General features: G+C 57.8%; 1 protein-coding gene and 1 pseudogene across 7 annotated transcripts; one reads left to right on the forward strand and one right to left on the reverse strand.

Moving 5' to 3' along the window:
* Positions 1 to 2811: 2811 nt before the first annotated feature.
* PNMA5 (PNMA family member 5) lies at positions 2812 to 9415 on the reverse strand. Of its 7 annotated transcripts, none has more exons than XM_015128452.3 (4): positions 8030 to 9415; positions 6632 to 6761; positions 5891 to 5952; positions 2815 to 5696 (listed from the first exon to the last, which is right to left on the reverse strand). In XM_015128452.3, the coding sequence occupies exon 4, from the start codon at positions 5572 to 5574 to the stop codon at positions 4228 to 4230; it is 1347 nt and encodes a 448-aa protein (XP_014983938.1). In that variant the 5' UTR covers positions 5575 to 5696; positions 5891 to 5952; positions 6632 to 6761; positions 8030 to 9415; the 3' UTR covers positions 2815 to 4227.
* A 1310-nt stretch (positions 9416 to 10725) lies between these two features.
* On the forward strand, positions 10726 to 13714 carry LOC114675047 (paraneoplastic antigen Ma6F pseudogene; annotated as a pseudogene).
* The last annotated feature ends 700 nt before the right edge of the window (positions 13715 to 14414 follow it).

The raw sequence follows: 14414 nt of genomic DNA on the forward strand, positions 1-14414 counted from the left end.
GTCTTATGATGGCACCCATCTCAGTTAATTTTCTCAGAGGTATACCTGTAGACAGGACCGCTCTCACTCCTCTCTGCTCGGGGGACAGACCTGAGGACAAGACCTCTCTCAGACCACTTTGATCAGGGACAGGCCTGGTGACGGGACCTCTCTCAGTCCTCCCTGCTCAGGGGACAGGCCTTAGGATGGGACCCCACTCAGTCTTGTCTATTCTGGGACAGTCCTGAGGACGGGACTTCTCTGAGTCCTTTCTGCTCAGCCTCAACCCCCATGATTGGGCTCTGATCCCGCTCCCTCATCCACTGCTCAAGCCGTCTGTGAGCCCACGAGGTTGCTGCTTATTGGATGGGCTTGGTCAGCCCCTGGGCACCCGGGAAGGCACCTCGATGGACCTTTCTGTCCCCAGGCCACACATGCCCCGTGCCCCCACCCCCCAGGGACACTTGGTGAGGACTGTGCAGTGAAGCACAATGCATGGTAGGAGCTCTGCAAGCCGGCACACACCAAGGGCCTGGCCAGGATGAAAGGGACAGGGGGCCCCGTGGTGGGGCCCGTCCTTCAGGCCCAACAAAGTCTCCTGGCTCCAGGCTGGTGGGGAAGCAACTGGTTCCTCCCGGTACCGCCTTCCAGACTCCCTGGCTAGATCCCTTCCAGGTTTCACAACCCAGCTATCCAGCATGTGTGCTCACACGCTCACTGACACAGTCGCGCACACGTTCAGTGACACGCTCACGTTCCAGACGCACTCACATGCGCGCACACATTGAGTGACAAACACGCATTGAATGACACATACATGCCTGCTCATCGACACACCCACATTTGCAGTCAGCACACTCACGCACAATGACTCACAAACACACACACACACTGACACGCATTGACACACTCACAGTGTCACACACATGCAGCGACATGCATGCTCACCTTCAATGGCACAGCCTCATTCCCCCACACACTCCCACTCACACATGCTTAGTGATGCAGTCACATGCTGTCACTTGGATTCACACACACTTTCTCAGAAACTCATGCACATGCTCACACTGACACACACACGCACATGCGCAAACACACCCGCTCAGACACTCACGGCACACACAGGTCCACTCTGAACAGGGAAAACCAAGGAGCCCTGACAGGCTCTGGCAAGGTCAGCCAAGCTCTTCGCCCTCTCTTCTTGTCCTGTCCCTGAAATCTGGAGGGGCCCTTGGAAAGTGAGCAGTTGACTTGGCCCTGCTGAGACACAAGGGACAGACATGCTGGGGTTGTGCCCAGCCTGAAGAAGGCAGGGACAGCAGAGCACAGTGGGGGCCACAGGCATGCCCGCAGGGCACCCCGATGCGACACACTACAAGGGTCCCTGAGACACTGGTTAGGCACCTTCAGGCCGAGGAGGCTGCAGACCCAGCCCCAGGGACCTGCTGCCCCTGCCCCTCCCCGACAGCCCCGCAAAACTACCCCCCGCCCACGCCTGCACTCGCCTGTGTATGCCTAGTGTCTCCCAGGGCCCCTGCCGCCCTGCAGCCCTGCTGACTGCAGCTCTGCTCAAGCAGACAGGTCGCCTAGATCCAGGGTTCCTCAGCCCAGGCGGGCAGCCACCCATTCCCAGCACTGGCTCCCAGGCTGCTTTGGGGCACCCTGGCTATCATCTGAGCCAAGGGGATGGTCGGAGGCTCTGTGCTCCAGAACAGCTGGAGGAAGCGTGTGGGCACAGACTGAGTGAGCTCTGGGAGACCCTCGCCAGGTCCAAGTCACTGATCCCGTCCCCTCCCCGCACTTGTGCAGGGAGGGGCCTATCAGTTGTCCCAGTCCTGTTGCCCACAGACTCTGGGTTAGTTAAATGGCTGATCGAGGACTACCCTCAATTTGTGGCGAGCTCCCTGGCCTGTTGGGAGAGAGAGCCAGTCCCAGGAGGGCTCAGGAGGGCGGGTTCCAGGATCCTCAGGCCCCCACTGAGGACTGCCCCTCCGGCCAGTGCTCAAGGAGGGGTGTTCGGATTAGCAGCGCTGTCCACCCTGAGGGAGCCCTCCTCAGGCAGCATCCAGGGCTCAGAGGGCCTCGGGGACGCAGGACAGAAAGGGGTCACTCCCCAGGGCCATCTGGACTTGCAGCTCATGGCCCACTGCCTGCTCCCAGGACACAGGAGTAGAGGCCCCCCCAGCACACTGGGAAGAGAGCAGAACAGGACCCAGGATGAAGTGCAGCTCCCCCCGCCCTTCCTCTCCCCCTCCCCGACACATAAGCACTTGGGATCCCTGTCTGACCAACACTCTGTCCCTTGGCCATCACACACACACACTATCCCCAAACATCCCTCAGTGGTTAGGCCAAGGCTGGCCACCTGCGGCCTGATCTGGGAGGGTGGGCACACAGCAGCCCCTGCACCACCCCCTGAGTCCTGCACACAGCTCTTCACAGGGCCTCTGACTGCCTGTCCAGGCCCTCCTGGGGTTCTTCTCTGACCTTGGTTTCTGCCCTCGGTTGCACACATGGCCTCTCTGACCCTTCTGGAAGCCTTGAGCCACACCCCTACAGTGCTGCCAGGAATCAGGGGCCTGGAACCCACCTGCTGCCCCTTGCCCAGCCTTCAATATCCAACCCACTTATTCCTGAGGGCACCTGGAGTGCCTTTAGTACCCAACCAGTCACTGCTCATGACCACCAGCATCCTGTCGCCAGGCTCCATGCAGCCCAAGGCACACCACAGGTCCTCATGGACACACACCCCAATGTCAGCCTGGCCACTGTGGCCTCGTCCCCAGCAGACCACCGCCCACCCCAGTTTCATACAGAAGAGGCAAGACACTGCTGGAACACTGAACAAAATTTATTGAAGAGAAACATGAACTGAAACCGCTGAAGAGAAGGGAATTGTAACACAGACAGACACTGCAAACAACCACTGCAAGTCACAAGTCCCAGGCCCCTCCCTCACCGTGGCTCCCCCTACCACATCCCTCCTTCCACAGGGCCCCAGGATCCACCTCTTGCCAGGATTGTGGGCTCTGGCAATGTGTACTCACTTCAGGTAACCCCCTCCTGAGCCCACCCGCTGGGGCAGGGCCCTGTCTTATAGACTGCACAGGACAGTCACAGGATGCTGGAAAACATAGCAGGGAACACCCCACCAAGTTGAGGAAACTGAGTCACGAGTAACAACAGGGGTGGAACGCCAAAGCACAAAGCTTCCTGGGGAGCCTCAGGCAGCCCTGCTCCGTCCTGTGTCTGGTTCGTCCTCCTGCAGTCAAGGTCACGGTCACAAGGTGAGCGTCTGCCATGCCTCCTTCCCACTGTCTCCTGGAACTGCGCTGGGGTACTCTGGAAAGGAGCTGCTCAGATACAAACACAAACATCCCCAAGAGAACAAGCAGCTGCTGGCCGAGATCTACACCGGCAAAGCAGAGGTGGAGTTCTTGACACGGAACAGCAGTGAGCAGAGCCTGGGCCTGGTGATGACGCAAACCAAAAACAACTACCCACCCCCAACAAGTCCTCTCTTCTCACACTTCTTCCTCCTCCTTCCCCTCTTCCTCCTTCTCCTCCCCCTCTTCCTCCTCCTTTTCTTCCTGCCCCTCCTTATTCTCCTATTCCTCCTCCTGATCATCCTCTTCTTAATTCTCCTCCTCTTTCTCTTCCTCACTGGTGCAGGGGGTCATGAATGCTGCCTTCCTGGGGCTCCCCTCATGCAGTGTAAATGATCCTAAAGACGGGCTGGACCCTGCAGCCTCCCCTGCCGGGCTTCACTTCTCCCCCACAGCTCTTCCTCAGCAGCCCTGGCTCCTTCTGGCAGAGGCAGGCCCCAGGCAGGCTCCTCCAGGTCCCACATGGCCTGGGTGCCAGTGGGCATTCTCAGCTCAAAGTTCACAGGGTGGATATTTGGGGGTGTCCAGATGACCAGGCCAGAGCCCCCAGCCACACCGTCTTCAGCCCCTGCTTTGTTGGGGTCCCCATCTGAAGCCCAGCCACCCCCTGTGCTAAGTGTAGCTGTTCCCTGCTTGTGTCTCCTATACCTGTTAGGGGCCATGGGCCTGGCCCCCACTGAACCAGATGCTATTTGGTCTAGGTTGGTGAAGTCCCTTCCAGCTGGTGGAAAGTAAAGGGGCTTGATCTTGACCTGGCTTCCCTGTCCCTCTGCCCCAATCAAGTTCCCTGTTAGTGTAAGCTGCCCTTTGTTCAAATGTCCCTGCTGCCTGCCAGGGGAAGGAGTGCTTGGGTCTTCTGAGCCTATGTTTCCCAGGGCTTGGGATGGCTCATGGCCCCAGCCCCTGCCTCGTTTCCCGACTCCTCTCCTGCAGCCTGTGGCCCCTCCCTGCCTGGAGTCTGGTTTTCAGCCTTGGGATACATGGCCTGGCCATAGTCTTCTTCCCTAGTGCTTTCACTGCACGACAGCCGCCTGCGTTTCACTAATGGGGGTAAGCCTCCCTGTACAGTCTGGGTGCTGCTGTCGCTCAAAGACCTTGCCTGCACGGTGGCCTGAGGTGCAGAGGCACTGGCTTCTGCTCTTGCCTGTCTACCAGAGGCCCCCCGGCCTCTCCCTGATGGCTTCTCCTTATTCTTCATCACTGCCTCAGTGTTCTCCCACTCTTCTTCATCTCGAATAAGCTTCATTAACTCCAGAAAATTGGGAGGACACCCTCGCTGATCCAAGAGCTCCAGCTTGCCTCTGAGGGCGGGGGTCATGGAGACCCGAGCTAAGAGATGTTTCAGACGAATCATGTCTGCGCTGCGCACTGACAAGGGGCTCTTCTGCACTGCTTTCTGCAGCAGGGGCTCTAAGCGCAGCAGGAAAGTGGAGACTTTCTCTCCAATCTTCGGAAAGGTCTGCAGAAACTTAAACTGAGAGGCTCTGAAGTCCTCTTTATCCCCAAAGATCTGCTTTAAGGCGTCAAGGCACTGCTCCACAGTTATGGAGTCATTGTTGGCCTGGAGCACCCGCATGATTGACAGAGCAGGCCCTCGTAAGCTCTCCAGCAGACGCCGTCTCTTCTCCATCTCAGACACTTGCCATATGGGCATTATCTCAGTGACCTGCTCCAGCCAGTCTTCAAAGGTCTCTTCACCTGGGCTAGCGGAAGCAGTTCCCGAAAACACTTTCAGTTTCCGGTACCACATACTTTCTTTCAGAGGCTCTAAAGGTGGGGGTCTAACTTGGGGTACGACCTCTGCATCCAGGCTCTCGGCAGGGAGGCTGCAACATCCCAGGGCTCTGGCCACATCTGTCATACTTCGGCCCTCATCTTTCAGGAAGTAGTTCAGTCTAATGAGAAACTCGTCATCTGGGTTACGGGGTTTTACCACCACTTCCCAGGAGCCCCCCTTTCCTGGTATGTGACTAGGCAGAGTAGTGTAATCGACAGTGTCAGCCAATTCAATGAAGACTGCCTTGGCGTTGTCTTCCCTCCTGAACATTCTCCCTAGCACCCTGTATGCGCGCAGGGGCTGTAAGCCTGCCTGCACAGTGTCCTGAATTTCCACCTCACTACACTCCACGGGGATGCCTATGATCAGCAGGGCCTTTCTGGGGTCCATGTCCATCCCCTTGCACCAATCCTCTAGCAGTGTCAATGCCATTGCTCCCACTTTCTATGGACTGATCTAATACTAGGGCAGCAATCAGCTTAGTTTGACAGCACTCAAATAACTCTGAGCCACTGCCACGTAGGAAGGTAGAAGTGGTCCCAGGTTTCCACAGCCTGCAAAGCAAATGGGATGAGAGCATTGTTAATGCCTACCCCAACCTATACCCCCAAGCACCCCTCCTCTGCCCCCACCCCCGAGCAGGGATGGAGTCCCTTCTTCCCAGGGTTCCCCAAGTTATTTTGGGGAGGGTAGAGGGTGGAGGTTCTCCCCAGGCAAAGATCTCCTCATCTCACCACTCCCTGCTGACCTCCTCCTGCTGTGGGTTCCTCCTCGAAGTCCAGAGGACTCTGCTGTGTGTGCTTCGGGTATCTGTAGTGAAAAGGCCAAAGTCAGGAGGCAGGGCCTGACATCTGGGGACACTGACAAGCTCTCCAGGCAGAAGAGGGCAGGAGACGGCCTCACTGCTCACTCAGGGCTATGTGGGCTCAGGTCACCCAGCACCCTCCTTGCTGGAGTGAAGGCTGGCAGCAGGAGAGGTAGAATGGCCCTCTTTCTCAGGAACGCCTGACAGATGAGAAAGATGGCCGAGCTCTGCGCAATGCAATGAGAGTGGTGGGTGTGGAGATTGTGTGACAAGCTGCAGTGTTGCCATGGATACAGAGAATACCATGGACCATGGGTTGCTATTGCAGGGGAGTGTCATGTGGTAAGGCTAAGGTCCTTGAGAAGCAACAGGTGATGTCATTGGCCTCCAACCAATAAAGCTTCCCAGCAAAAAGGAGGGTGGGAGAGGGAAGGCGAGGTGGGCTTGAGGAGTGAGTGCTGAAAGGACAGGAGCTCATGGTTTCAATTGTGTGGAAGCTGAAATCAGGTAGAAAAGGGACCCTGATGAGGTCCCCACTGCCAGACTGCAGGAAACCAACAACTCTTGCCCTAGAGATGGCCCTACCCTGCAGAGTCTGTGAACGCTGGCAGGCAGTCCCCTCTCCACACTCTTTGCAGGGGTTCCAGAGACCCTCCCAACAGGGCCCACCTCACAGCTGCTCACCTTTCTGGGTTGGCCCTGCTGGCAGCGCAGATGCTGCAATAACACAGTCACTTCAGAGTCGCTCTGCTCTTCAACTCTATCCAATTAGGCAGTTCCTGACTCAGGCGTGATGGTTCCTGCTTCCCTGGATCTGTCCAAGGCAAAGCACAGGTATTTTGCTGTGATTCTGTCCCACACACATGTCCCTGCTCAGGCCATGCCAATTCAGATTCTGCATAGGTGTCCACTAGGACCCTGGTGCAGGGGTAGAAGAAACTGCACAACTGGCAGAGGGAAGAGGAGGGGGGAAAGGGGGGAGGGGTGGGGGGGAAGGAGGAGTGGGGGGAAGAATGGCGAGAGGGGTGGGAGGTGAGGAGGGAGGTGGGGGGCGGGGGGGCTGCTGCTAGGGCAGAAGGGATCCTAAGGTAAGGTTGCGGCCCCACCCCCACTGCAAACTTCATTCCCTCCCAAGCCCCACCCCTGCAGCCATGTTGCACCCCTTCCTAAGCCCCACCTCAAAACTTGCACGCCTGCTGCCAAACTCTGCCTACAACTAAGTTGCACCTCTACCCCAAGCCTAGCCCCCCACCAAGTCCAACTCCTTCCACCACCCAAGTCTAACTCCCGCCTCAAGCCCTGCCCTCACCCACAGTCCAACTCCTACCCCAAGCCCTGCCCCCTCACCAAGTCCAACTCCTACCTCCATGCAAGTCTAACTGATGTCCCCAAACCCCCACCTCCATTTCCCTGTTCCCCCAATCCCCACCCTGTTATTTACATACACCCACACCACCGACACCAGTGGAAGCAGGCAGAATCTAGGAGGGGAAGGTTCGAAGCCACTTTCCCTCAAGGGCAAGGGCCAAGAGCTACTGTCCTGACTGCAGTGTCTCCGGGCAGGGTCGAGGGTGGAATACGTCTCCCTGAAGTTTTTTTTTCTTTTTTTTGAAACGGAGTCTCACTCTGTCACCCAGGCTGGAGTGCAGTAGGGTATGATCTCAGCTCACTGCAACCTCCGCCTCCTGGGTTCAAGCGATTCTCCGACCTCAGCCTCCTGAGTAGCCGGGATTACAGGCGTATGCCACCATGCCCGGCTACTTTTTGTATTTTTAGTAGAGACCGGGTTTCCCCATGTTGGCCAGGCTGGTCTCCAACTCCGGACCTCAGGTGATTCACCCGCCTTGGCCTCCCAAAGTGCTGGGATTACAGGTGTGAGCCACCGCGCCTGGCCAGGTCTCCCTGAAGTTCTGCCTGGAAATGGCAGGGATTCCTCGGGGTGCTGTGTGTGATCTAGTGGGATCCCGCCTCCATGGAAACCTATGGCCACCAGCCCCTAGACCCCGTTGAAAATAGCAAGGATTATTGGGGGGATCCCCCGCAATCTGAGTTGCTGTCTAAGCCCGGGGTCCAGCTCCGTACCTGCCGGAGGTGCCTCCAAGCCGGTGTTCCCGCGCAGCGCGACCACCACACGTCTATGGCGGCTGCCGCCTCCGTGCCGACTGCGCCACGAGGCTGTGGCGGGAAGAGGTTGTCTGGAGACGACACCACTCCCCCAGCGGAATTGCACACGGCCCGCTCACGGTTGCGCACTGGTGACATAAACTCTCCTACTTCCCACAAGGTGGTTCCTCACCCCGCCCCCCCGTGCCAGCCTGAGCCAGCCTGCACCTTTGAGGACAGAGAATGCAAGCCCAGCTGGGAGCCACTTACATTGCAGAATAGCTCCCAGTCCTGTTGTTTATTGGCTGGACGATGGTGGCAGCCAGGCTCGCCACGTGCCATTTGGCCCAGCAGCCATTGTGGCTGTTCCCCATTGGAGGGGAGCTGTGGCGTCCCAAGCCTGTGGTGAAGGGCCGGGTGCAAAACACCCCGTGCAACGTATAGGCCACGTGAGCGCGCTTGCTACCTGAAAGTCATAGCCCCCGTTTTTTACTGGACTGTGTTCTAGGGGAGGAGGGCAAAAAATACAGCTAATGCCTGCATTTCACAAGGGCATTAGTTTTTTTCACTGCTCACTGAGAGCCAGTGACTGAAAATATTCCATTCTCCCATTATTCTCCTGATTTCACGACCAAATATTACGCACCTAGTACCCAAGCTGCTTCCTGTCGTTTCCCAAAGCAGGTTTCTTCCACAGAGGGAAGATCCTGGGGCCTGCAGTGGCCCGAAAGTGCTGTTCCAGAAAAGGGTGTGGGTGCGGCACAGGTAGCATACTTCAAGATGCACATAAATCCCCTGGTAATCTTAAAAAAATGCAGGTTCTGAGTAAGGAGATCTGAGGCAGGGCTGGTTCCGCTGAAAGCTGGGTTACTTGCTGCATATCCCTGCCCAGGCTATGTGGAGCAAGGGTCTGAAGCCTATGATTACATTTCAGGGCCAGAAGTTATGGACCTTTAATGACAGAATATATTTGTTTTTCTTTCTTTGTGATTAAAAACAAAACAAAACAAAAACAGGCTTTTCTGGTAATGTTTTAATAAATATGTTAAAAGCAGACAACATTTTAAATTGATGGTCACTAAGCAAGATATTTGCAGATGTCACCTTCTTCAGCCAGGTGTGGTGGCTCACACCTGTTATCCCAGCACTTTGGGAGGCCAAGGTGGGCAGATCACTTGAGATCAGTCTGGCCAACATGGTGAAACCCCGTCTCTACTAAAAATCCAAAAATTAGCTGGGTGTGGTGGTGCAGGCCTGTAATCCCAGCTACTCAGGAGGCTGAGGCACGAGAATCGCTTGTACCTGGGAGGCAGAGGTTGCAGTGAACCCAGATTGCACCACTGCACTCCAGCCTGGGCAACAAAGCGAGATCCTGTCTTTTTTTTTTTTTTTTCTTCTGAGAAGGAGTCTTACTCCTTCTCCAGCCCAGGCTGAAAATAGTGCTGGAAGCCATTGCTTAGCTGCCTGGTATCACAACATCACAGAAGGTGATGCCTCGGAAAGAGGTTCTGCCTCAGTCACCTCTGAGCTACTGAGGCCTGTGAATGTAGTGATCTGGGGGACACAGTCTGGAGTCCTAGTACCTGGCTGTCCGCCAACTCCCAGCTTCCAGACCCTGCCCCTAAGCATGAGCTTTCTCTCTGCCAGTTTCCAACCCCCTTTTTCTCTCAACACTTCCACTAGGCCATTTTGAGGGTAGAGGGTCAATGGTTGGGCCTGTTGTCCCCAGAGGCTCAAGCCTTGGCACATCAAGCCCTTACCATGCAGGTCCCGTTCCCAGGGCAACATGGATGCCTCCCCCTGTCTAGCTATTTGCCTCCCCCGGAGACTCTGAGATTTTTCTCCTTCATCTATCTGAGGCTTCTGGGAGAAGTTGGAAGCCCATGTGCCCTTAATACAGCCGACCTGAGATATCCCTGCCCTGTGCAGCCCCAGCTGCACTGCTGAGGCGTGATCTTCCACCTTCCCGTTCCAGGGCCTCGAGGTGGTCTCTGGAGTGGGCTCCACAGCCTGAAGGTGGCATTTGCCCATGGGTGGTTGCAGTGTCTGCAGACAGAGAGCAGGCACCAGCGGGACCCCAGAGTGGCCGAGGGCGCCCTGGGGAGGAGCCAGATTGCTGTGCCCCCAGGCAGTAGGTGCGAGAGGGGGTCCTGGTCTGGAACCTGAGGAGAGGGGAGGAGGGTCTCCTTGCTGCAGGAGTCTGGGTGGGGTGAGCTCCTGGCTGCAGGGTGCCTCTGGCTACAGAAGGGGACTATGGTAGAGACAGGGGCTCTGACTGTGGGGGAAGGGGACTCCTGGCTGCTGACACGGGAGGCGTGGGAGGGGGTTGTCAGGTTGCAGGGATGATGGGAGGGGGCTCCTGGTCAAGTGCTGGGAAAGAGGAGGTGGGCACATCCAGCTGCAGGGTTCCGTATGATGGTTGGAGTGGCTCCAGCTGTAAGTTCTGCCATCAGGGGCTGTACACCAAGGTGAAAGAGACGCTTCCTGCTGTGGAGGTGGGGGATGCAGTGAAGGGCTCCGAGCTGCAGCAGTAGGGGTGGGGGAGCATGGGCTGTGACACTGGGCAGGGAAGATGCTTCAGGCCCTGCATTTGGGAGTGGCTGGTCTCTGACTGTGCGGTGGGGGTGGGCTGACTGGCACCAACATCCCTCTCTCCCCTTTGCACTCACAGGCTGCGTCAGAGACTGCAACAGTCAGCACACATTCCTGTCTGATCAGGCTCCCTCCCTCAAGTCCTCTGCGATGGCTCTGGCGATGCTTCGGGACTGGTGCAGGAGGATGGGTGCGAACGCAGAGTGCTCCCTGCTCATCCTGGATATCCCTGATGACTGTGAGGAACATGAGTTCCAGGAGGCCATGCGGGCTGCCCTGTCGCCCCTGGGCAGGTACCGAGTGCTCATCAAGCACTTCAGAAAGGAGCTCGGGGCCAGGGCAGCCTTGGTGGAGTTCGCTGAGGGTTTAAACCGAAGCTTGATTCCCTGTTGAATACCAGGCAAAGAAGGACACTGGAACATGATCTCCCTGCCCCAGGCCCCTGATGCTGATTTCAGGATATATCCAGTTTCCCTGCACAGCCCCAGGGGCAAGCAGTGGCCAAAGGTGCAGGTGAAGCAGGAGCTGCAGGTGAGGAAGATGAGGCAGGTGATGGAGGAGCTGCAGGTACAGCAGGAGCCATAGGTGAGGCAGGAGCTGTGGGTAAGGGTGAGGTAGAAGCCACAGGTGAGGCAGGAGGTGCAAGTGAGGCCGGAGGTGCAGGTGAGGGAGGAGCTGGAGATGAGTTGAGAGTTGCAGAAGAGGCAAGAGTCAGATGAGGGAGCCGCAGGTGATACAGGAACTGCAGGTGAGGCAGGAGCTGTGGGTGAGGCAGGAGCTATGGGTGAGGCAGGAGGGACAAATGTAACAAGAACCTGGGTCCAGCCTTGGCGCTGCACCCTGCAGGCTGTGCTGGAAAACAGGGCCTACCAGGAACTAAGACCCTTTTCCAAGAGGGAGCAGCCAGGCCGCGAGGAAGAGTCCTTTGAGAGCTGGGTGGAGCATGCCAAGGATATGCTGCAGCTGTGGTACCATGCGTCGGAAAGGGAGAGGAAGAGGTGGCTGCTGGAGAGCTTGAGTGGCCTGGTCCCGGACGTCGTGAGCGGCCTCCTGGAGGAAGAGCCCAACTGTGGCGGTGCTGGACTGCCTGGCGGTGGCGCTGGAGCAGGTATTTAGGAACCGGGTCACTCGAATGACTTCCAGGCTGAAGTTCCTGACCTGCCCGCAGGGGCCCTTTGCCTTCCTGGTACACCTGGAAGGCCTGCTGCAGATGGCCCTGGAGAAGGCGGCCGTCCGCCCGGCCCTGGCCAATCACCTTCGACTGCGGTAGGTGCTGCCTCAGGCCTGCCCTAGGGAGGCCCTCCAGAATACCCTGAGGGGGATGCAGCTGGAGAGGAGGCCACCCAGCTTCCTGGGGCTGCTCCAGCTCATCCAGGAGATGGAGGTGTGGGTGGCCTCCCCAGTGAGGAGCCAGCAGGGTGTGGCCTGGCCAGTGGCTGCAGCAGAGAGTGAAGACCCAGTTGCCGCCCAGGCAGCTCCTGCCCATGGAGATGCTGCCCAGGCCTCCTCAGCCCAGGGGGACGCCAGGCAGGCTGATCCTGGGGTAGAAGATGCTGCTGAGACTGCTCCTGCCACCAAAAAGGCTGTCAGGGGCACCCCTGCCACTGGGGAAGGTGAAAATGCCCCTGCAGAGCTCAAAGGAGCCAGAGGGCCTTGTCCAGGCAGGAGGCCAGGAGGCTGAGGAGCCCCCCAAAGGGAGGCTTATGTTCATCCTGGAGGAGTTGGAAAATGAGGACAGGGCCAGGGAGGTGGGCCAGCGCAAATCCTCCCCAGGCAAATAGGCTCAGAGGGCCCCAGGGCCTCCTCTCCTCTCAGGCTGCAGCATCCTGGAGGCAGAGGGGAGGCCAGGCCAGGGCTGGTCCCTCATCCCACATCAGGATTGGGGCCCCCCACCTCCCTCCAAAGGGCCCTGGCCACCACCATCAGCCCTTCCCGGTGACCCAGATGACCACGTTGATACCAAATGGGGTTGGGGGAGGTGCCCTTCCTTTGCACCCAGTGCTGCACCCAGCCCCAGCCCCAAACTCTGCCGTCTCCAGGGTTCTGGCCTGGAGGGAGCCCTGAGTGGCCAGCTGCGGCCTGGGTGGGGGCACCCGAAGATGTCTGTCCCCCACCCCTTGTCCTGGGTTGGGAGAGACAGGGGCAAAGAGGTCCTCTCAAGGGTGCCAACTGCCTGGGTCTCCCAAGAGGGTCACCCCACTTGCCGTCCCCAGGGCAGGCTGCCCCCTGTTCTGGGAAGCCCACCTTCACCTGTGTAGGCCCCGCAGTGACCCAGCAGACGCCCACCCACTGCTAGCTGTCGTTCCTCTGCAAAGTTGTGTGTTGTGCACCCACCTGGGCAACCGCCTCTAGGCCCGGGGCATGTGCTGTGAGCTTCCTGCGAGCCCAGGTTCTGCTCACTGCTGCCTGTCCTGCATCTTAAACACCACTTCTGCTTTCCTGGTGTAGATTTAGGCCAGTGGCTGCTTGTTCTCATGGAGCTGTGTGTGTTCTTCTCTGAGCAGCTCCTCCCCAGAGGCCCTCAGCACAGACCCAGGAGATGGTGGGAAGGAGGCACCAGGGCAAGGCGGATGCTCACCCTGTGACCACGATGGTGACCATGACTGTGGGAGGAAGAGCCGGACCCGGGATGGAGTGGGGCTGCCCTGCCTGAGACTTCCAGGAGAGCTTCATGCTTTGGTGTTCCACCCCTGTTACTCATGACTGTTTCCTCGACCTGGTGGGCTGTTCCCTGCTGTGTTTACTGGTGTCCTGTGACTGTCTGTGATGGCCATAGGGCAGGGCCCTGCCCCAGCAGATGGGCTCGGGAGGGGGTTCCCTGAAGCCAGTGGACACTGCCAGAGTCCACCGTCCTGGCAAGAGGTGGACCCTGGGGCCCTTGGGAAGGAGGGAGGTGGCAGCGGGGTCAGCAGCAGGAGGGAGGTAGACGAGGCACCTTGCCAGGAACCCCAGGAGGAGGGATCCCAGGACCTGTGTCCTGTGGTTGCTGTTTGCAGTTTCTCTCTGTGTTGTGGCTCCCTTCTCTTCAATGATTTCAGTACATGTTTCTCTTCAATAAATTTCATTTCATGTTCCAGCCCGCCTCGCCTCCGCTGTGGGTAACTAGTGGAAAAGGTCTCTTTGGGATAAAATCGGAGCTAGGGGACAACAGTGGCCTGGAATTCTGACCCTATTGTGGTCACTGGGATACGGTCAGGGCATAGTAGGCCAGCGATTGTAGAGAATGACCTAACTGTAGTTAGGTCATTTTTAAATTGTTCCTCAGTTTCTCATGTTTATCCTGTGTGTGGACTACAGTGCTAGAGCTTTCACCATCTCTTTGGAAAGACAGAAGAGATGGATAAGGAAAAGGAGCAGAGCAGAGCGGCACCCCTCGCCTTCCCCAGGGTCTGGGTAGCGGGCGCGGGACGTGTCGCCTGTCCAAATGTGCAACCGCCACCAGTGTACGCGACGTGTGTGCACCTGTGCACCTTGGCGAGCGCGCAGCCGTCATGAGTGCGCCTGGGCGCGCCGCCATTTCCTGCAGCCTCGACAGCACGGTCGTATGTTTCTGGTTGTCATTTTATTCTTTTTGAGAAACGGTCTCGCTCTGTTGCCCAGGGTGGAGTGTAGTGGCGCTATCATAGCTCACTGCAACATAGACCTTCTGGGCTCAAGCGATTCTCCCGCCTCAGCCTCCCGAGTAGCTGGGACCACAGGCGTGCACCACCATACCCGGAACCAAAGTCACAGTCAGTCGCAGTGCCCGCTGGGAAAATGCGACCGTCCACAA

This window comes from Macaca mulatta, chromosome X (genome assembly GCF_049350105.2).
Source record: "Macaca mulatta isolate MMU2019108-1 chromosome X, T2T-MMU8v2.0, whole genome shotgun sequence".
Lineage (NCBI taxonomy): Eukaryota > Metazoa > Chordata > Mammalia > Primates > Cercopithecidae > Macaca > Macaca mulatta.